The sequence below is a fragment of the Protopterus annectens genome, chromosome 8.part1 (assembly GCF_019279795.1).
Source record: "Protopterus annectens isolate FY-2018-M chromosome 8.part1, PAN1.0, whole genome shotgun sequence".
Taxonomy (NCBI): domain Eukaryota; kingdom Metazoa; phylum Chordata; order Ceratodontiformes; family Protopteridae; genus Protopterus; species Protopterus annectens.
This window is the reverse complement of record NC_056742.1, coordinates 497,603,651-497,626,170: the sequence shown is the minus strand read 5'-3', so window position 1 is coordinate 497,626,170 and position 22,520 is coordinate 497,603,651. Positions and strand designations below refer to the sequence as shown.

At 37.4% G+C, this 22,520-nt stretch overlaps 1 protein-coding gene across 1 annotated transcript in view; it reads right to left on the bottom strand.

The window, feature by feature from the left end:
- Positions 1-22,520, bottom strand: part of LOC122810419 (B-cadherin-like) — a 766,834-nt gene that overhangs the window by 190,374 nt on the left and 553,940 nt on the right. Inside the window, exon 11 of the mRNA XM_044082031.1 lies at positions 6,028-6,173. Within this exon, the coding sequence (XP_043937966.1) occupies positions 6,028-6,173 (146 nt within the window). The remainder of the gene's footprint in view (positions 1-6,027; positions 6,174-22,520) is intronic.

Here is a 22,520-nt window from a genome sequence, read left to right as displayed (position 1 = left end):
CTATTTGTTCTAATTTATTGATCAGTGTTTTGTGTATGACCCTATAAAGGGCTGAAAATAAGTCTATATAAATTACATCAAAGCACATTTTTCATAAATAGCCATTATTATATTATCATAGAACATCATGCTACAGGTAGTAATTTATTCCTTAAGACACACGTTTTGTAGATGACGTGTTTATGGTTTGGGATGGGACACGAAGAATTTGAGTCTTTCCTTACTTACATAAATGGAACCACAGATTTTATAGAATTCACTGTGGAAAGTTCCTATGATAATATTGATTTTCTGGATGTAAAGGTTTAGAAAAATGATGGCTCGATAGAAACTGGACACTTTAGGAAAGAATGTAGGAGAAATAACCTATTATGTAGAGACAGCATGCACCCCACCCACATTTATAGGGACAGGGATTACGTATCTCTAGATTGACCACCTCGGACAATTTATGTGATGAAGCCTTAAACAAACTAGCTAATTGATTTTTAGTAAGAAGATATAAGGAAGAAGAAAGAGCTATATTAAAAGACAAAAAGGTCATAAATAGGATTAAGAAAATAAGACCATTTTTAATACAGAGATCCATGGAAGCAGGTTTCTGAATAAATTAAATATTCCCACTAAGCAAAATGTTAGGATGGTAATCCCCTATTCAAACAACAATAGGAAGATATGTGATATCTTCATGAAGAATTGAGGGATACTAACAGTGGATGATAGACTTAATGATATCTTAGGGAAGACTCCTCGTTGCTCATATAAAAATACAAAGTCATTGAAGAGGCTGCTATGTTATGAGAGGGACCATATGAATAATAAGACATCAGATAGGGTAGGTACATTGTCTTGCAGAGGCTGCAACCATTGTATATACATGTTGAATAATAATACTTTTAGGCATCCTACAGCCCATAAAGTATATAAATTTGATCATTATGCTGACTGTAAATCACGTAACCTTGTATATATCACCATCTGCAGCAAATGAGCTTGTTTGTATGTAGGAAATAAACAAATAGAACCCTACGTGAAAGAGTTAGAGAACACATCTATGCCATTAATAAAGAAGATGAGACTAATGCGTTAGCACAACATGTTGTGAGCAATGATCTATTTCATAAGTTTGGATTTTTAGTGTTGGAATTAATGCATAACAGCCCAATGTTATGTAATCTGAAGTATCCGACTGAGCAAGCTGAAATGAGATGGATTATTAAGCTACAGGCAGATAGAGGCTATGGTCTCATTGATAAGGTTAGCTTAAAACCAGTTCTAGCAGCTAAGCCCCTACAACATTAGATAAGTTTTATCAATGATTGACTTATCGGCGGCCCTTATAGTTGTTTTAAATTGTCTTTTATTGTATTGTTAATATAGGTTCTTACAATGTGTACTGTTTTTGTAAGTCCGCTACAACAGTAAATTGCCATTTTAAATGTTTTAATTGCTCAATAATTGATTAATGAATGTGAGTTTGTCATTGGCTATGGTAGTTCTTTTTATGTATTTAAGTGAATCGATTTTGATGTATTTTTGTAGCCTGAAGAAGCGTTCCTGGTGTGAATGTGAAAGCACTTACTGTTATTTTTGTTGAACTGTACATTGGTTTTTGCCGTGTTCTTGTCTCTCGATTTTGTTACTTACTATTTTCATTCATTACACCCCAAAAAAAGAATATTAAGAAATAAGTGAAGAAGTACACAGCACGATGAGCTACCAAAGATTCAGGATAGATTAAAATTAATAACTGAAACAAAAATAAAAAATAATATAATATTCTTGATTTAGTAGTGTAATAAATGACCTATGATTAACAACAACTAATAATACACATTGCTAGTCAGTAATGAAGCTATACTCGGTACAATTAAGTAAGGAGCCAGGATGTAGCGGTTATAATTTGTTTGTTTTCTTCCTGCCTGTCTATAATTGTTGCTTTTAGTGTATTTGTAGTACAGAACTTCATCTGGTACCATACACAGTTCACTTAAGTGCTATAATATGCCACCAATTTGTTGCAGATACCTACCAATCTATGTCTCTAATCAATAGTAATCAGCAGAGTAAGCAAGCATGCAACATAAATGATTACTGGGAAATATTAATTACAGCGGTTTATTATGCAATTGCACAGATACTTAAAACCCTGACTGTGTCAAAGCTGACACAGGCTTCATTCACTCCCTCAGGTTCTGAAGCTGATATTTAGGGACAGATGACAGTGAGGTTCTGGAGCTGATATGGAGGAAAGGCAGTAAGCTGTCAATCATGGTTGGCCCATCCCATGGGGAGGAGCTAATGCAGGATTCATTAGCATCTCAGGTTCTGGAGCTGATGGTTAGGGAGAGATGAATACCTCTCAGCTGTACAGATTTACACAGAATGTCAAGATTTTTGCGTTATGTTTTTCATAAAATTTTGGTTTTCTTGTAAACTAGTGGCAAATCATTTAAAGACTGAAGTTAGAAAATAATTACAGGCATTTGAGTTTCAGACTTCATACCCTTCAGAAAAGCTAATGCAAACCTATTATTCTATCAACTTTCTAAGTTTTTAAGAGCAATATTTAAAAATTGTCCCTATTTTTGAGCCTTTGCTTAGCATCTCAGGTTCTCAGGTTCTGGAGTTGATGACTAGGGAAGAATGGGAATGAGCTGTCAATCATGGTTGACCCATCCCATGGGGAGGGAACTGATGCAGGCTTCATTAACACCTCAGGTTCTGGAGCTGACAGGGAGGAATGGGAATGAGCTGTCAATCATGGTTGACCCATCCCATGGGGAGGGAACTGATGCAGGCTTCATTAACACCTCAGGTTCTGGAGCTGATAGGGAGGAATGGGAGTGAGCTGTCAATCATGGTTGACCCATCCCATGGAAGGGAGCTAGCTCTCTTCGGTACAGCAGCACAATTGGGTGGGAAGGCCCAGAAGTGTATTGAAAATACAAAGGGACACAGTCTGGGTGGTCAGTGGGAAATGCTAGCAATCTAGCTGAGGACTATAGGTGTTCAAAAGTGAGCACCTGCTCTGCTTCTGGTACAGCAGGACCAAGGGTGTAGCCAGAAAAATTAATTTTGTATTCATATGCTCCTATTGCTGCCCCCAACCCACATGGCAGTTAAGAAATGGACATGTCACCCCCCCCAGCACCTAACAAACGTTTGCATCACTTTCCCTCTAAATCAATTAAATATATATTTTTTCAATCTATCTCTTATTGGAGGCATTCATTTAGACAGTTATGGACAAGGTATGGACTAAAAAAGCCAAGGTTTATCTAGTAATGTATAGAAAATTGTACTCAGTAGACTACAAAGAGTATATCTAGCTATACCCTTGAGCAGGGTGAAAATTATGTAGTTTACAACTACTGTTTTTCATGCTGAGACGGTGGTGGGTGGGACCAGAATGACTGACAGTGAGTCAGACAGCAAATGCTGTCATTCTGAACTGACTTACATTGTTAACCCCTTCTTCATCTGCAACAAGTTAAAAATGAACATGACATATATGTGCTTGTTATGTTTTAATTTTGTTCTTACTAACAGTCAAAAATGGAGTTGCAATATTAAAAAGCACACAGTGGAATCAGTTCTTTATCACAGCAATAAGTAATACTCTAAATATGTCCAAAACTGGCTATAGGCAGATATTTTTTATGTAAACTTAACTACAGTAAAAGACAAAGAATGAATACAATCAGGGTAAATATCTTCTAAGAAGACTTGCAGAGACTTGAAAATTAGACTATTTTCCCAGGTAGTATCCCACTGGCCTAATGGAAGTGGGAGGAGGGATGTTACTTGATATGCAAATTTATGTCCAGAAAAACGGGGCAAAAAAGAAATTTAAAAAATTCAGCTACCACCAAGTCACACCAAACCTCTTGCCATTCCAGTTAAGTCTGTTAATAATATTACAAAATAAATGGGATTTGAAGCTTCTGCGATACCAAGTTGACAAATACAGAAATACAAATAAACAGCAGAGTTAAGCTGAGTAACTTCAGTCGTCCATGTACAGGAAATGTATTCTAATGTTTTACATTAAAAGGACAATACAAGCTTAATACAGTAGTAAACACGCACTGGTCATACAAGCTCTCAGTGAAAGTAGAACATAACTAAAAAAGGAGAGATGACCTGAATTACAAAACGTTGTATATAACAGGTAATACCACACATCAACTTTCTGTGTGAAGAATATAGACTTCTTTACGAAGTCTGAAGAAAGGTATTACACAATTGTCTTCACTGTGTTTTATTATCCTGAGTAACAATTTATGTCTGCAGTAGTCATGTTAAGCTCAAACAAATATAAAATAAATAAAATAAATAAACAGTGCAAGAGGGCATCATTTTATAAAAGTAAATGTGTACCTTATCAAGACTAAAAAAAACAACTAGAACAGAAAACGCTCTCTTTATTGATAAAAAGAACAAAGCTTTTAGGAATGCCCTTTCTTCAGTGTTTAGTTAATACATTTAAAATAATCACGTGTATATATACAATGAATCACAAACCACATGACACAGCCCTCCTATAAAAACACAAAAGAAATGCACAGATTTGACTTAATTGATAAATTGTCCTTAAAAGGCAATTACATAAAAAATACATATACATATATACAAAAATACATATAAAATATATACTACATCTATGTTTTCATTGAAGATATATATAAAAAATTGATAAATAATACTTCATTAAATATACAGTAAATATACATAGTAATTTTTAATCAATAATAAAATTATAAAATTACTTATATTGTTTTTGTTTAAAATCTAACATGGGTTTAATTGTTACGATAACGATATTGTTTAACCCAGGTGTTTTCTCTGCTTCAAGCCTTATAATCCATTTATATTCAGATACCTCCAGTTTATTGTTCATATCACCAAGTCTTAAATTTCTACTTATCACTTTTAATACTTTAAATTGAAAATTATGTAGCGTTCCTTTTTCCATTTTATGTTGTGCCAATTCATTAGAAGAAATATTCCTTCTCATGTCTGATTTGTGCTCAACAATATGATCTTTTAAGCTCCTCGAGCATTTTCCTACATAAAATCCTGAACATTGTGTACAGGTAGCTAGATATACAACCATCATAGTTCTGCAAGTTGCTTGATATTTAATTTCAGAAGGGCATTCCCAAAAGCTTTGTTCTTTTTATCAATAAAGAGAGCGTTTTCTGTTCTATTCTTTTTTTTGAGATTTGTGGTACAAAGAATAAAAGAAATTTGAACCGTGGTCGAATTTGGATTTTTACCTTATCAAGACAGCAGCTAGTGGTTAGGTTATAGAACAATTGGGGGGTATTCAGACTCCTTTCAAGGCAATGTTGCAGCAAAAGATATAGCTGAAAGATGGAATTCAGTAGAAGAAAAACTGGAGACAAGAAACCAAGTCAGTAACACAAGAAAAATATATTCATAGGCAGAGGATGCAAATCAAAGCTGAGTAATCTTCAAATCACAAGTAAAGCACTGCATGTGATAATGAAGTTGGACGCAGATCAGGAAGTAAAAGAGGCCTGATGTAATCAGTGTTGCAAGAAAAATTATATACCCACAAATTTATCCACAAAATGTTTGGTTCCTGACGTTTACTGAAATTTTATAGCATGCTACGAGTCTAAACCTCACCTGTGTTAGTGACTTCCTTGCCCTTGAAGATGGCATGGCTTCACTGAGTTTTTTTCATTTGTTTGGGTAGACAATTTCCCAGAAGTCTGTCTCATAAGTCAAAGTGTATCTGATCATACCATTAGTAAAGTATAATAAAATAATGACTGATTATCAAGAAGGAAGTGAAATGCAAAATAAGTAAAGATATCATTTTGATTACGTATCAAGAAGACTGCAGTCAGATAAAGTTGGCAGAAGTAAAACAAAACAAAACAAAAACAAAAACAAAAAATAGCATAATCCTGAAATAACAGTGTTATTAAGATAATAGTCCCTGGAATCAGTCAAAGCTTTCAGTTATTCTTATTTTTCAGAATAAATACTCACCATTGTCATAAGCTAGGATAAGTGCTTTATATCTGTTATTTTTGTCTACAAGTTCTGATTCTCTGTCCAGCTGTGCCTTTGATCGAATTATTCCAGTTTCAGGGTCAACCTCCAGCCAGTTTGCTGGGTCACTGCCAATTTTATATCTGGAAAACAAAGTGTATCTACCTGTCAGACATATAAACTCCAGAGTAGACAATGAAATAGATTATCAAGTTGTGTTTCTCTATCTACAATAGACAGTATATTAAATAAAAAAGTAAAGAAAGACCTTTAAGTTAAAAGTACGTAACAACACATATACATAAAATACATTTCTGTTTCTTTTTCATTTTGAATGAACTCCACAGCTGAATAGTTTTAACACAATTGGCTATGCTGCCCTACTCAGTGGCAGTATGCGAACTTTGCTGTCATATAAAAGCGGGTCATCAGCTGATTGTTAAAAATAATTATAATTCTCAGTTGTATGGAGTGAAATAATGCAAAAATAAAAGTGGGAAGGTAAATAAGTGATGGGTTTTAAAGCAACTATTTAAAGAGTTATCACATTACAAGTAGTTAGAAGAAACTATAGTAAACAATTTGAAAACTAAAACTGTCATTTTGGAAAGAGATAAATTACTAATCCAGTTAGATTATTTTACAATTATCAGTTGTCCTTGCTAGGAGCTTAAGTTGAAGCAACAGAGTTATAATTGTCATATAACGTGGCATTTATTATATTATACATTGGCACTTTTAGCTGTAGGAACTGCACAGTTTGTACTTATGTTGGAAAATGGGAATACATTTGTACATCCGGACTCTGGTAGGTTGTTTAGTTGCACTTTGTACGCTGACTTCTGAAGTAGCGATTTGGTATACCTTGTTAGATACAGGAAATGTCCAGCATTTTATGTTGGGAAGACCCACTGCTCTCTCAGAGAAAGAATATGTGAACATGTCAGTGAGATCAGTAGAGGTTTAACTACAAATGCATTAACTTCTGTAAGTATATTACATACATACATACAAATGTTTCAAGCACAGGCATTAAAGCCCTTCTAGCTTGCCAATATACCAAAACACTTGTTCCCATAATAAATGTCCAGGCTGTTCTTAAAAATATCTAAACTAGTACTTGCTTTAATGTAATTTGGTAGTCTGTTCCAAGCATCAGCTACTCTGTCAGAGAACCAATTAGTACACTTCTCATTCCTATAGAACCTTCTACATAGGTTACCTGACAATTTTCTAGTACTTTTTGATAACTCCAAACATTCCCAGAGGTAGCTATCCCTAAATGCCCTATATACCTGAATAAGATCTCCTCTTAAATATCTATAAGATACACTGTACAAGTTCAGATATTTTAGTCTTTCATAATAACTTAGATTTTCACATCCATGGATGCCCTTAGTATATTTCTGCTGTACTCTTTCTAGTTTATTCATGCTTGTTTTCTTATAGGGTTTCCATATTGTTATTCCATACTCAAGTTTGGGTCTAATGTAACTAACAATGACTTCATTATTTTTGATTTCCTAGACTTTATAAATCATTTTATACAACCTATAGTTCTATAACTATCATTAGCTTATTGGTTGATATGATTAGAAAAACTCATAGCTGAATCTACCCATTTACCCAGATCCTTAAATAAGTCTACAGTGTCAATCACCGTGTGCTGTATTAAATATTCACCTTTCGGTTTATGTCTCCTAAATCTCATATGCTTAGTTTTTGATGTATTTATCAACATATTATTCTCTTGTGCCCAAATGGTCAATTTAATCAAATTATTTTGCAGACATGCCTTATCTGTAACACTTGTAAACCATTTACCAAATTTCAGGTCGTCAGCATATAGACTGTAGAACACCTCAGATGAAAAAGTAAGGTCTGAAATATATAATCTAAACAAGTAAGGGCCTAGTACAGAGCCCTGTGGAACACCTTGACTATAACCAAGGATTTCACATGTCCAGTTGATGTGTGATACTTGCAATGTCCTATTTTTAAGCCATGCAGCTAACCGTCTTATCAACAGTACATCAATACCTAGCTATACTAATTTATTGATCAGTGTTTTGTGCATGACCCTGTCAAATGCTGAAGTTAAATCTATATAAATTACATCACAATATTTCATTCACAGCTGTTATTATATTGTTATAGAACATCATGTTACAGGTGGTAATAGATCTATTTTCAACATATGCATGCTGATATATGGTTTCAAGTCCCAACCTATCCAGTTCTGACAATAACTTATCCAGTATTACCTTCTCCATTATTTTTCCACAACATGAAAGTAGACTTAAGGGTCTGTATGAGTCTGGGTTTGTCCTACTCCCCTTTCCCTTAAAGACAGGTTTAATAAGTGTATGTCTCCAATCTTGAGGAATCTCCCCATATTTATATGACCTAGTGAATTATAGATGTAATGGCAGTGTAAGTTCTTGCTTAAGTGTTCTCAGGTCATTGTTACTTATTCCGTCTCCTCCCTGCACTTTGTTTGGATCCAGTTTGCACACTTCTTTTTCAATATTTGATTCCAGTATCTGGGGTTACCTGGATGTCACTAGGACAACTTACCACCTCTTTTGTGGAGCCTAACTGTTTTGCATAAGATTTTGTAAATATATCTGTAATCTGTTGTGTCTGAGCATAAATTTTAGAATCTGCACACAGTTTATCAATTTGTGTATCTTTACTCCTTCCACATCTTATGCATCTATAAAAAGGTTTCCTATTATGCTGAATATCTTTATATAAATTTTCTTCAAATTTTTCTTGATCTTGTCTGACACTATGCTTAATCTGTTTGTCCAGCTCGTTTATTTCAGTTTTTAAAATTGTAGTTTGACCACTCTTCCATTTCTTATATTTTTTGTCTCTCACCTTAATCAGGTATCTTGTTCTTATAGAAATATACCCCCTGATGTTGCGTGCCTAGATCCTGATGTTAAACATTTTTTTGACTTTTTGCACTCAAACAATTTCTCTTTCAAAACTTTCCAAATTCCATCTGCAGTTTTTCCTCTGAACACCTCGCTCCAGTTAGTTGTATATAGTAACTGTTTTGCTTCCCTATAATCTGTAATTAACCTTCTGTGCACTGGCTTAGATTTCAGTTTACCAGAATTATCTAGTAACAAATTAACCTTTATGACCCCATGATCACTGCACATCAATGGTGGTAAAATTTGACTTGAAGTTACAGTAATTTCTTTAGGAACACAAACAATATCTAGTATATACTGTCCCCTGGTAGGTTTTTTTACAATCTGAAGCATTTGTTGTTCCTGAATATACTCTGAATAATTTCTTTACTAACATTGTTGAATCAATATTATTCCAGTCTGTTTCTGGTAAATTTAAGTCCCCAGCTAATATTATTCATCCCTCCTGTGTTTCATGTAAGAAATGCATGAATTCCTTTAGGTCATCTGCACTTGACTTTGGTAGTCTGTACACTCCAACAATTGTTATAAGTTCCAGGCTTGTCTTTATTGTCACAGTTACACAGTCTGTAGTGTTGGTGTCATCACTGAACATGTAATAATCACAAGTCTCATAGCTATCTTTAATCCCTATCATAACACTTCCACCTGATTTTTTGTTAGAATGTCTACTACAGTAAAAACATTTATACTCTGACAGAACTGGTTTCCAGTCATTGTTCTTTAACCATGTTTTACAAACTATAACAACATCAATCTTGTGGGAATGTAGCAAATTTTCTAATAAAAAACTTTATTATTAATGCTCCTAGCATTAACAACCATCAGAGATGCATCAAATGTTGTTATCCGTGAACTGTTACATTTTTGACGGCAAAAATCCTGGCTAGTGTTTGTCAAATATTGCAAAATATCTGCTGCAAAAATTCTCTTCCCTGATCTAGATAAATGCACACCATCCTGTCTGAACACGTGTGCCCAAAAGAAGGCTTGGATGCTCTACACATTTCCATTTCTTAAAACAGGACATTTTTTCCATGTAGGTGTTTATCCAAAAAATCTTTTCACTCACAGTGACCTGACTATCCTTTCTATAGGTGATTTGTGAAAAATATGTCCTAACACCAGTACAAGCTATACTATCTAGGAGGGCTGTCAGTTCCCTATGAACAGTCAGGGAATCCTTGTGGGTGACATCATTTGTATCAACATGAATAAAAACAGATCCATACTTCCTTACATTAAGGTGTTCCAAGGTTTGTTTCACATCTTCTATTTTTGCTCCTGGCAAGCATAACACTACTTGATATTAGCAGTACTGGTACGGATCATGTTTTTGTCTTTTAGGTCATAGATTTAATGAACTTTAATAGACATTTGGATGATGTCACGAATAAGGTGGAACAGGTAGAAATGTGTTGGATCATTACCTTGCAGTCTGATAACAGCCATGGTCTTAATGAGTGTGTCTCTTTAAAGCCTCACTTAGGTTCTAGGAGTTTGCATAGGTAATTTCTGATAGGATATACAGCTTTACTGAATCTTTAAATCAGTTCTGTGAAGCAGTTACTGAATGGTATGATGAAGTATCTGTACATGTGAAAGCACTTATCTTGTTTTATATGTTTTTTTTTTTTTTTTCGGTAGCGTTGTCGTCTCACACTAAGATGTTGTCCTGTTCGATTCTTAGCTAGAGCGTCTTCTGTGAGGAGACATGCGTGAATGGGCATACCTTCGTTGAAGGTTGTGCGACAGAGCAGGCAACTTGGTACGTAAAAATCTACTGCCAATCACTAGCGGACCGGAGTTCCGCTGTGGCGACCCCTTACCGGGAAAAGCCGAAAGACACATACATACATTCTTTCTTTTTATATGGTGTTTTAAGTTTGGATTAAATATTTGAACCTGCATGGTGAGTCTGTGTTCCACTGTGCTTCTTTTGTTGTTTTTGCGATTCATTTTGAAGTGGAGGACTGGTTAACTCCATTCAGAACCTTTTTTTCTCTTTGGACTCTATGGAAGTATCCAGCAAGACTGAATATGTGATAGAAACTGAAACCCGATTAATGATTATTTCTACTTATATAACAAAAAGTACTTACTTCTAAACCTAATGTAGATTCAACTGATCCCAAACTTTTAGAGCCATCGTGCTGTTGAACTTGGATTTAAAAATGCATGTTTATATTTTCACTAAGTGATTAAATATAACACTTCCCTGCTTGGTTTCTCCTTTTTAGAAATGTTTCATGTAATAAATCTTTAACAGAAGTAAATGGCTAATCAAATTCTAATTTTGCTGTAGCAATGGATGCTTTGACAGAATTTGGCTCCACACGTTATTTATTTCAGTTTTTAAATTCCTGAAAAAAATTATAATTTCCATTGCCTTTATTAAAATTAGTTTAAGTGCATAGTGGTTCATCTTTTTGTTTGTTAACAGTTTATATACTAATTTAGTGAAATTAAGAACAGGGACTAGACAAAGATGTCCCCTTCCACTTTATCTTTTTAATTTACTCCTTGAATTGCTGTTTAACCTTTGTATTAAAAATGTACATATTCACTTACAAAAGTTTCTGAATAATACAAATATAACAAAGTTTCACAGGTGACATCACGTTTTTCTTTTTCCAATGGCAGATATTCTGATTATTGCTGACTCTGTAATTAAATGTGCCACACATATTGATGTATAAATTAATTCTAGATGAATCAATACAATTTCCCTTGCATGGTAATTGTTCTGTAATCGAATGAAGGTTAGACCTATTAAAATAAAAGGGCACCGACATTACTTTTTCTCAAAATATTTGTAACTTTAATGAAAACAATACCTGGAAAATATAAATAGTGATATTATAAACATGGCTACCTCTGAAATGTTCATGGTTTGGTAAAATTACTATTATGAAATGGAATATCTTCCCAAGATTATTCTTGTATACAAACTACTTTCTTCAACAAATATCTAATGTTTTTTCAATAGTTTCTAAAACTAACTTTATATGACCAATTCAAGATTCAAGACTGAGACAAAGTGAAACAATTAAGGGTAGAGTTCATCCTACTTATTTAATTTATATGCCGAATATGTTATACCAAAAGGGTTAGACAAATCGCATGCTGAAATCAAAATTGCTGGAAGCAGTAGTAGCAAGCTCAGATGTTTATTTATTTTACATTTGTTTACCGGGTAAGTCTGACTGGGCAGGATTGCCTGTTTTCGGCAGGAGACAAACTCCATACTAATTAGACAATCAACAAATGTTTAAACATACAAAATGTTAGTTGAAAGAGAGCATACAACTGTTTAAAAAACAGGCTAACAATCTGACAAAGTGGAGACATAAGAAAAATACACAACTTTGTTAAACTTATTAGTCTCAAAGTATTGTAAATATAATTCCACCACATTGAAAAACTTAACAGCACGCTAAGCTGAGTTTAATTATACAAACAGGCTAGGTGGATTATAAAAGCGGTAACCTGGGTTGGAACACGTACGCATCCAGCACTTGCTGAAGTAGGACTTAAGCTGATTTTTGAAACTATGTTTGTCTGTCTGTGTCCTAACTTCCAGTGGGAGGTAGATATGTGGATGATACCACTCGGATGAAATAAGGAGGAGCTGAACAGCTTGTTGATGGAGGTGACGGTGGAAGTTACTGTCTTGCTTCTCAACATAAAAAGCTAGAGTTATGTCATCTAACGCTTTCTGGAATTCATAAACTCCAATGCCCTGGATCAACTTATCCACACTCCCACCAGCGGCAACAATATCCTAGATCTAGTCATTACCAACATTAGTGACCAGTGTTCCAAACCTGAAGTCAATGCCTCATTGGTCCGATCCGACCATAAGCTAATTACCCTAGATATCCACATCCTGCCCTCACCCCACCCCCATTAAGGCAACCATGGTAAAAAAATTTCTCCAGAGCCAACTTCATGCTTTTTAAGACAGAAATGGTGAACTTCATGACACTCATGCAGATGGACAATACAGTTCCGACTACTGAATCCTACAAAATTGCACTTTATAAGCACTTACACGAGTGCATGGATCGTGCTATCCCAAACAGAACCAAGAAGCTATCCTCCAAAAAAACGAAGCCAATCTGGTGGTCCTCTGCCATAAACAAACTGTACAACAGAAGGAAGAAACTGTTGCAAAAGAGAGTAAAATCCCATGAGTGGTGGAGCTCCCTGGTCAGCCTCAGTAAGAAGTTGCAATCCCTGATAAAATCCTCCAAAGCTAGTTACAAAAACAAAATTGCCACTGATTCTAAAGACAACCACAAAGCATTCTATAGTTATGTCAAGAATCTCGATGGCAACACCCAGATCTGCTCTGAGTTACAGCACAAAGGCATGAAAATTACAGAACCAAATGATATTGCCAACATCCTAGCAGATAGGTTCAGTGCTAACTTTACTCCCCTCTCACCCCCTAAAGAGCCCATCTCTATACCGGAAGAATGTAAAGTTCCTGTAATCACGGCTGCACAGCTAAAAACCACACTCTCCAAAGCCAAGAACAAAGCATCCATGGGACCAGACAACATCCCGGGCTGCGTTCTACATGAACTACAGAATGAACTGGCACCCCACCTAAGTACCATGTTCAATCATAGTCTTACCTCAGGCTTTGTGCCCACAGAATGGTGCACAGCAACGGTTATCCCACTCCACAAGGGGGAGCCACCATGGACCCCAGGAACTACCACCCCATTAGCCTGATGAGCCTGGTCTGCAAGGCCATGAAATGTATCATCATGGAACTTATAAACAAAGACATTAGTAATCTCCAAACTCTAGACCCCACCCAGTTCGGGTTTGTAAAAGGCAGATCATGTCTCCTAAACCTGATAGACTTCTTTGAAGCAGTCACCAAAGCTGTAGATGAGGGTAAGGTGGTTCACACAGCCAATCTAGATCTTGCCAAGGCTTTCAACACCATTCCCCCACTCTGGAATTATAGATAAACTCACTAAACTAGGTATAAATCCCTATGTCACAAGATGGGTTGCCAACTGGCTCACTGACAGAACCCACACTGTGAAAGTAGCAGACTCCAAATTTGACTTGAGACCAGTGACAAGTGGAGTACCACAGGGTTCAGTCCTGGGTCCTCTCCTGTTTGGCATCTACTTCTCTGAAGTACAGGCTAACACAGAAGGTCTTTGGCTAACGAAGTTCACAGATGACTGCAAACTAGAAGCCATAATCGAAACTCCTAACGATGTGGACATCCTACAAAAAGGCCTCACTGAGACAGATGCCTAGTGTCAAAGCCATGGCCTCAAGCTCAATGCCAAAAAGTATATTGTCATCCCCTTTGGTAAAAACTCTGTACCCATGAACTACAACATAGGCGGTAGTATATTTAACACTGAAAGTGTGATAAGAGACCTTGGGACACAGGTGGACAGTAGTCTCTCCTTTGATAATCACATCGCCACAGTAGTCAGGAAATCCTTCAACGTAGCACACCTCATAACAAAAGGTTTCTCATCTAGAAAAAAAGAGGTCATTGTTCCCCTCTATTCATCACTCATTAGACCCATTATAGAGTACAACGTCCCTTTTTGTATGTACCTCACAAGACATCTACAGCAACTGGAAAGGCCGCAGAAATACCTCACAAAGAGGATTACCGGCCTTAAACAGATGCCCTACGCAGACCATCTCAAAAAACTCCGGCTTTACTCCATTGCATATCACCTGCTCAGAGGTGATCTCTGCCAAACATACAAAGCTATGTCAAACCCAGAGCTGTTGGACATGCTCCACTTAAAGAAAGACCAATCCCTCCGAGTTACATGCTCTAGGGGCCTAAACATTGCCACCACAATAAACAGAACATGTCAGAGGGATAGATTCCTCTCCCAGAGACTTCCCATACTCTGGAATAAACTACCTGTCTATATCAAACAAAGCTCCTCATTAGCACTCTTCAAGAAAAATCTTGATGGTTGGATGGGAAATAGGAAATTCACCCCGGGGATCACTTCTGTGGCTCTGCTCAACAGTGACACAGGAAAATAATTTTCTTGGGTGGCAAAAGCCAGGATACCTTTTTGGCTGGGGTTGTATAGGCCCTAGGGCCAATAGCCTAGTATCTACCTATGAACCTATGAACCTTAGCAGTTAAGAACTGGAGGCAGTAGCAGAGTTTATTTTCCTAGGCTGAAACATTTCTGCAGATGTTGACTGCAGCCATGAAACTAACTTGCATCTTGGAAAAAAAGCTGTGGCAAGTCAAGATAAAGTTATCACATCATCGACAAAGATCCATACAGTCAAAGCTATGGTTCTTCCAGTAATAACACTTTGTCGTGATAGTTGGTCTGGGAGAAAGCCTGTGCCTTGGAAAAGTAACTGTGGTATGGAGAAATTAGTATACTGCATGAGAATCAAATTAGTCAATACTTAACGAACAGTGGAAATCTCAATAGTAAAATTAAAACTCAAATGCTTCAGCCCTGCAATGTGAAGACACTGATGCTGGGAAGAATTAAAGGCCAAAGAAGAAGGGGGTAGCTGTGGCTATGATGGACAGACAGCATTACTGAAGTAATGAATATGCATTTAACAGAACTTGAACCAGTTTCTGTGTACATACTGTAAATATGTTAAATTAATACAACATTTCTTCAAAAAAAAGACTTGAACTAGTTGTTGACAAGCAGGCCGGGTATATACTGACTCAACTAAATTAAACAACAAACATGTATATGATACCCCAAGTCTCAGAGAGCAACATATATAAACTTGTTTTTTTTCTTAGGTTACATTGTGTTCTAAAAACTACAGATTTTATATTTATGTATCTTATTTATCTTCCAAGTAAAGTGTTTAAAATGCATAATTATTGCCCCAAAAAAGTTTTGCTGGGTCCCAGTCTAGGTACGGTTGTGGTTTAGAAGATAAATCAAAATGGTTTCCCTTTCCTGTCACAACGAAATTAAAAATATGGAACTCTGTCCTGCAATCATAAAGGACTTAGTCTATTTTTAAAAACTTGTTAAAAGTTTTGATCCTTGTAGAAATTAATAATGTTTTTCAACCAATAAGATTGAATCATCATCCTTTAAAATGATACTACACATACACATTTCTCTTTGCTAAAGAATCTCAGAGTTTTAGATTTTATGGATTACTAGTTTGCATCTCATCAAAATTTTATAAAATATATTACCTTATAGACCAATAACAAGCATAATTACATCAGATTTACCTAAATGATCATAAAGATTAAATGCAAATTATTTCAATCATTGAATAACTTTGGAGAGTTTGTTTATATTTGGAGGGTTGGATTGCATGGCCAGGCTTATAAAAGCCTAATATATACCTATGAACTTATACTTCTAGAAACTTCCTAACATACCCCCTGTTAATAAATGCCAATAACACATAAGGACACAGCTGGGTTGGATTGCATGGCTAGGCTTATAAAGGCCCTGGTGGTCATTCACCTAGTATATACCTATGAACTAATACTTCTAGAAACTTCCTAACATACCCCCTGTTAATAAATGCTAATGACACATAGGAACACAACTGGGTTGGATTGCATGGCTAGAATTATAAAGGCCCTGGTGGTCATTAGCCTAATATATATTAGCCTAATATATACCTATGAACTAATACTTCTAGAAACTTCCTAACATACCCCTTGTTAATAAATGCTAATGACACATAGGGACACAACTGGGTTGGATAGCACAGCTCAGCTTATAAAGGCCCTGGTGATCATTAGCATAATATATATCTATGAACTAATACTTCTAGAAACTTCCTAACATACGCCCTGTTAATAAATGCTAATGACACATAGGGACACAACTGAGTTGGATAGCTTGGCCAGGCTTATAAAGGCCCTGGTGTTCATTAGCCTAATATATACCTATGAACTAATACTTCTAGAAACTTCCTAACATACCCCCTGTAATAAATGCTAATGACTCATTGGGACACAACTGGGTTGGATTGCATGGCCAGGCTTATAAAGGCCCTGGTGGTCACAAGCCTAGCATATACCTATAAAGCAATGTCAAGTGTTGACTGTGAAATACTTGGAAGGTGCTACCATTTTAAAAACTTCTATATACTCAATTTACGATATTCCACAATGTATATAATACACATTTAAAACTAGCAAACTACTTTCAAAACTATAAAGGTAATTGCACCAGGTATGGACATTTATACCATGTATAGAATGCACAAGCACAAAAATTCAACATTTGCCTCAATGACCCCTTCAGTACTTTGTGTATGTATGACTTCAATTCTTGTAAGTTGTAACTTCAGTTCAAACTCTTTTACTCTTCTTCAACAAGAAAGAGAGAAAGAAACAGTCTCCAGCACCATGGATGAGGGTAAGGTTGTCCACACAGCCTATTTGGACCTCGCCAAGGCTTTTGACACCATCCCCCACTCTGGAATCATAGATAGACTTACTAAGCTGGGCATTAATCCCTACGTCACTTGATGGGTTGCCAGATGGCTTACTGAAAAGAAGCCTCACTGTAAAAGTAGCCGACTCCAAATCCGGCTCCAGACAAGTGACAAGTGGAGTACCTCAAGGTTCAGTCCTGGGACTGCTCTTGTTTGGCACCTACTTCTCTGAAGTACAGGCCAACACTAAGGGACTCTAGATAACAAAGTTTGCAGATGACTGCAAACTGGGAGCCATTATTGAATTCCCAAATGATGTGGATACTATACAAAAGGGCCTTACAGAAACAGATGCTTGGTGCCAGAGCCATGGGCTCAAGCTCAATGCCAAGAAATGTATTGTTATCCCCTTTGGGAAAAAAACATGTACCCGTGAATTACCACATAGGTGGCAGTACACTAAAACACCAAAAGTGTGATGAGAGACTTAGGGACACAGGTGAACAGTGGTCTCACCTTCAATAACCACATCGCCACAACAGTCAGGAAATCCTTCTATGTGGCACACCTCATCACTAAGTGCTTTTCATCCAGGACAAAGGAGGTAATTGTCCCACTGTACTCATCCCTCATTACCCATTATAGAATACAACTTCCCGTTTGGTATGTACCTCTCAAGACATCTGCAACAACTGGAAAGGCTGCAGAAATACCTCACTAAAAGAATCACAGGCCTAAAGAAGATGCCCTCTGCTGACAACCTTAAAAAAGTCCAGCTATACTCTGTCGCATATCGTCTAGTCAAAGGCGATCTCTGATTAACATACAAGGCCATGTCAAACCCAGACCTGTTGGACATGCTACACTTAAAGAAATCCCAAACCCTCAGAGCCACACGCTCCAGGGATCTAAATCTTGTCATCACAATAAACAAAACATGCTGGAAGGATAGGTTCCTGACCCAGAGACTCCCCAGACTCTGGAATAGACTATCCATACATGTCAAGCAGAGTGCCTCTTTGGCCCACTTCAAAAGGAACCTTGATGATTGGATGGGAGAAAGGAAATTCACCCTGGGTATCACATCAGTTGCCCTGCTAGACAGGAGTCCAGGGAAGTAAATAGTGTGGAAAGAAATAGTCAGGGAATTGTTATGGCTAGGCTTGTATAGGCCCTAGGGCCAATAGCCTAGTACCAATCTATGAACCTATGAACAACAAACTTCAATCACTCTCGATTGATTCAGCAGAAGGAGGTCTGGCCAGCAGATGATTATATAGCAAGCAGAAGCAGACAAAAATTGCGGGAGCCCGTAAGGTCACAGAAAGAACACAACAGCTTTAACTGGCACTTTTACACCTGTGACCTGCCGCTGAACGTTGACCAGACTGAACCATTAAGTTAGACAGGGGGGCAGGGGGGAGGTAGACCAATACACCTGCTTAGTGCAGTCAGGTGCTTGCAGTTGTAATATAGCCCGGTCCCTAGAATTTGAAGTTGAACCCCCCCCCCCCCACACACACACACACACACACACACACACACACACACACAAGTTGAAGTTAGTCAAGGAAGGCAAGCAGCACCAGAGGCAGAGCACAACAGTGCAAACTATCAGATTCTAAAATCTGATTTCAATAAAGAAAAGAAATTGCCACTGTTTCGATTAAAGCAGAAATTGTAGAACTGTGGGCACTGGGTTACGCTGCACATTTGGTCATTTATTCATGCAGTTGAACGGAGATCGCACTACAGTGGGAATCAGGAAATTTACCCTATCCTTCACTGTAGTGCGATCTCGGAGTTTGTATAAAAAAAGTTGGATGCAAAAGTGTGTGGGGGGGTGCCCCTTCCCCCTCGCTCTGTGGTTCCAGCACCCATGACTCTAAATTGGATGGGCTAAAAGCCCTGTCCCTCTACTCAGTCTCCTATAGACTCATCAGAGGTGACGTCTGTCTGGCATACAAAGCAATCTCAGACCACACCCTGATGGGACTGCTGTATATCCACAAGTCAAGCTCCACTATAGTAACCAGCATGTGTGTCCTCAACCTGGTCTGTAACATAAATAGAACTTGTTGGCAGGACAGATTTGTGTCCCAGACACTCCCCTTTTTGTAGAATAGACTCCCTCTCTACTTAAAGCAGATTACCTCACTACCCTTTTTTAAGCGCAACCTGGATAACTGGATGGGGAACAGAAAATACACCCCTGGGATTCCACCTGTGTCCCTGCTGGACAGTGGCATAGGGTGCTGACTTGTTGGAACATGGGCTAAATACTTGGCTAGTCTTGTAAGGGCCTCAGGGCCAATAGCCTTGTAACTTCCTATGATTCTATGATACATTGGAGAGCCAGGTATGTGTCTCAGACACTACACCTTCTCTGAAACAGGCTTCCCATCCACGTAAAGCAGAGCCTGGCACCTATGTCTCTAATGGAGAGTGGCAGCCTGTAAATGCTTGACCACCAAACCCATATTGTACATATACCTCTTAAGATAACCTTAAGGTAGCAAAACTTATCAGATATTTTGGGAAGCATGGATAGGATCAAAAAGCCTCCATGGTCATTAGCCTACTGTGCACCTATGAACCTATGCACACATATACAGTATTGTTCAGTTAGCTATTGCTTGAATTAAGGTGTGAACTATTTGGAGTCTTTGATTTCAGTAACACCAGGTGACAATCCTTGCCACAGTTTAGAAGCAAGAACACAGAAGTTGTTGTCTGTGGAATGAATTTTAGAGGATGGAGTTATGAAAGTAGGGTTATTAGTGGACTGAATAATCCAGAAAGGTGTATACAGTGACCAAACAACACTACAAAACAAAATACTGCCCCAGGAGATTCATACAGCACCAGTGATCCATAAAATAAAACACCACAAATGCGATGTCCTCCCTGCATTCATGTGGGTTTTCTCCAGGTGCTCCGGTTTCCTTCCATGTTACACGAACATGCGTCTGGAGCACTTCTCCCTGGGCCTCCACTGAAAATTGGCTCATTCCAAGTCAATGTTAAATAAATAAATAAATAAGTGTTAAATTAATTAATTAATTAATTAATTAATTAATTAATTAATTAACACTGCAGTTCTGTGCCATTGGAAACCCCCTGAAAAAGTTCCTTAGACCAGTATGACCTACTCAGTTATTAAAATAACATAAATACACAGAGTTAGAGAACCTGCAACTGTGTTAAAGGAGTCAATGAGTCCATGCCAGAAATAACACATTTAGGGCCCAGGTAGCATACTTATTTTGGTGATGAAAGATCAGAAAGCTGTGGGTTCTATTCCCACACTAGATACTTGGATTAATTTCCCAATGTGACATTGTATTAAAGCATGGGGGGGTGGTGCTGCACTCCTGAGTGTGCCTTTCTTGGATGAGGTATTGAACTCAGGTCCCATCTGTCTGAGTTTGTGCACTCCTGAGTGTGCCTTTCTTGGATGAGGTATTGAACTCAGGTCCCATCTGTTTGAGTTTGTGGCATTCATCGCCTTGAGCTTGTACTTACAATTCCTGGTTTTCATAGTTATATAGTTTGAAGGCACGCTACCCAAACATGTCCTGGTTGATTACATTTTCTACAAAAACCTTAACAATTTTGAACAGTATGCACTCTTTCTCCACACTGGGAGCATATAAGTAACAAAAACAGGACTTAGACTCCCCTTTGTCCATGACAAAAGCCCTGTAGTTAGTAAAATACCACACATGGAATATGTACCAATTTAATACCTTCCTGTTGCTAAGTGACATTAACTTCCCAGCTACTATTCCATAAGTGTGTCTGTCATCAAACAATTTATGAACATCATGAACTTCTTTGAAACGTAAGTAAAAAAAAAAATGCATCATTAATGTCAACATCAGTATTACTCTCTAGAAAGGTAATGGCATTGCAAGGTCGACATAACTTTCTTAATTCATACTTGGCAAGAAATGCTGTTGCAATGTCCACTTTTTCAAAAGTCAGTTCACAATAAATATCCTTTCCTGTATTAATGAATGAATGCTTTGATGTCTTGTGGAGTGATACCTTAAGGTATACCTTAAAGTATAAGTAATGTATCCTGCACAACGTACGTGTTTATAAGAGAGTCTGTTTTAGATGTAATTCTATCAAGCATCAGCTTGTATACACTCTGTGAAGTAGAATTAATCCTTCTCTATCGGTTTATAAGATTGTAGCATGCAAAGCAAGCAATTCCTGAAGAACAGACTACAGGCCTACAGTTTGTTGATTTCCTGACTGCCAACAGAAGTGGATGACCTCTGACCTGTATATTCCTCTGATGTCATTTCCTGTTGAAGATCAGTTTCTGAATCAGTCTTTTACATTATTTAGTTCCATTTAATACTTTCCAAATTTGAAGTTTCAAAGTTTACTGTCTGACAATCCTCCATCAGTTTGTTTGTTTGTGTCTTTCGGCTTTTCCTGGTTAGGGGTCGCCACAGCAGAACTCCAGTCCGCTAATGATTGGCAGTAGAGTTTTACGTGCTGGCTTGCCGGGCCTAATGAAGAACCTTCCACGAAGGAATGCACGTTCACGCATTTCGCCACACAGAAGACGCTCTAACTGGGGATCGAACGGGCAACGTCTAACTGTGAGGAGACAATGTTACCGCAGCACCAGCACCACAGTATGACAATCCTCCATCAGTAAAGTCTGTTATTTCAATATTCTGGATAGTTCATTTGTAACAGCATCTTCTGCAGAAGGTTACGCAGACTCATATAGCTCCATACTGTAATCACAGCCCGGCCTCCTGCAGTACTTCTGGGCAGGGGTGTAGTCAGTGAATTCCATTTTGTACACTCAAACTCTTACTGCTACCCCCCCCCCCCGCATCCATGTGGCATTTAAAAAATGTGTACATCACTCAAGCTGTTGCCCCACCTGCACTTAATGTGTTCAACATTTTTAACTTCTCAGTTTAAAATTGTTAGAGGTATTGTTTTAGAATCACAATCAGCTTTGTAAGTATGCTATAAACATGTTGACAGAGGCATTCATTTAGATTGTTATAGCCATAATATGGCCTGATAAGGTCGCAGTCTGTCTATAGGTGCTCAGAAAAAAATTTACTCAGTGGAGAACAAAAACTATGCCTGGCTACACCG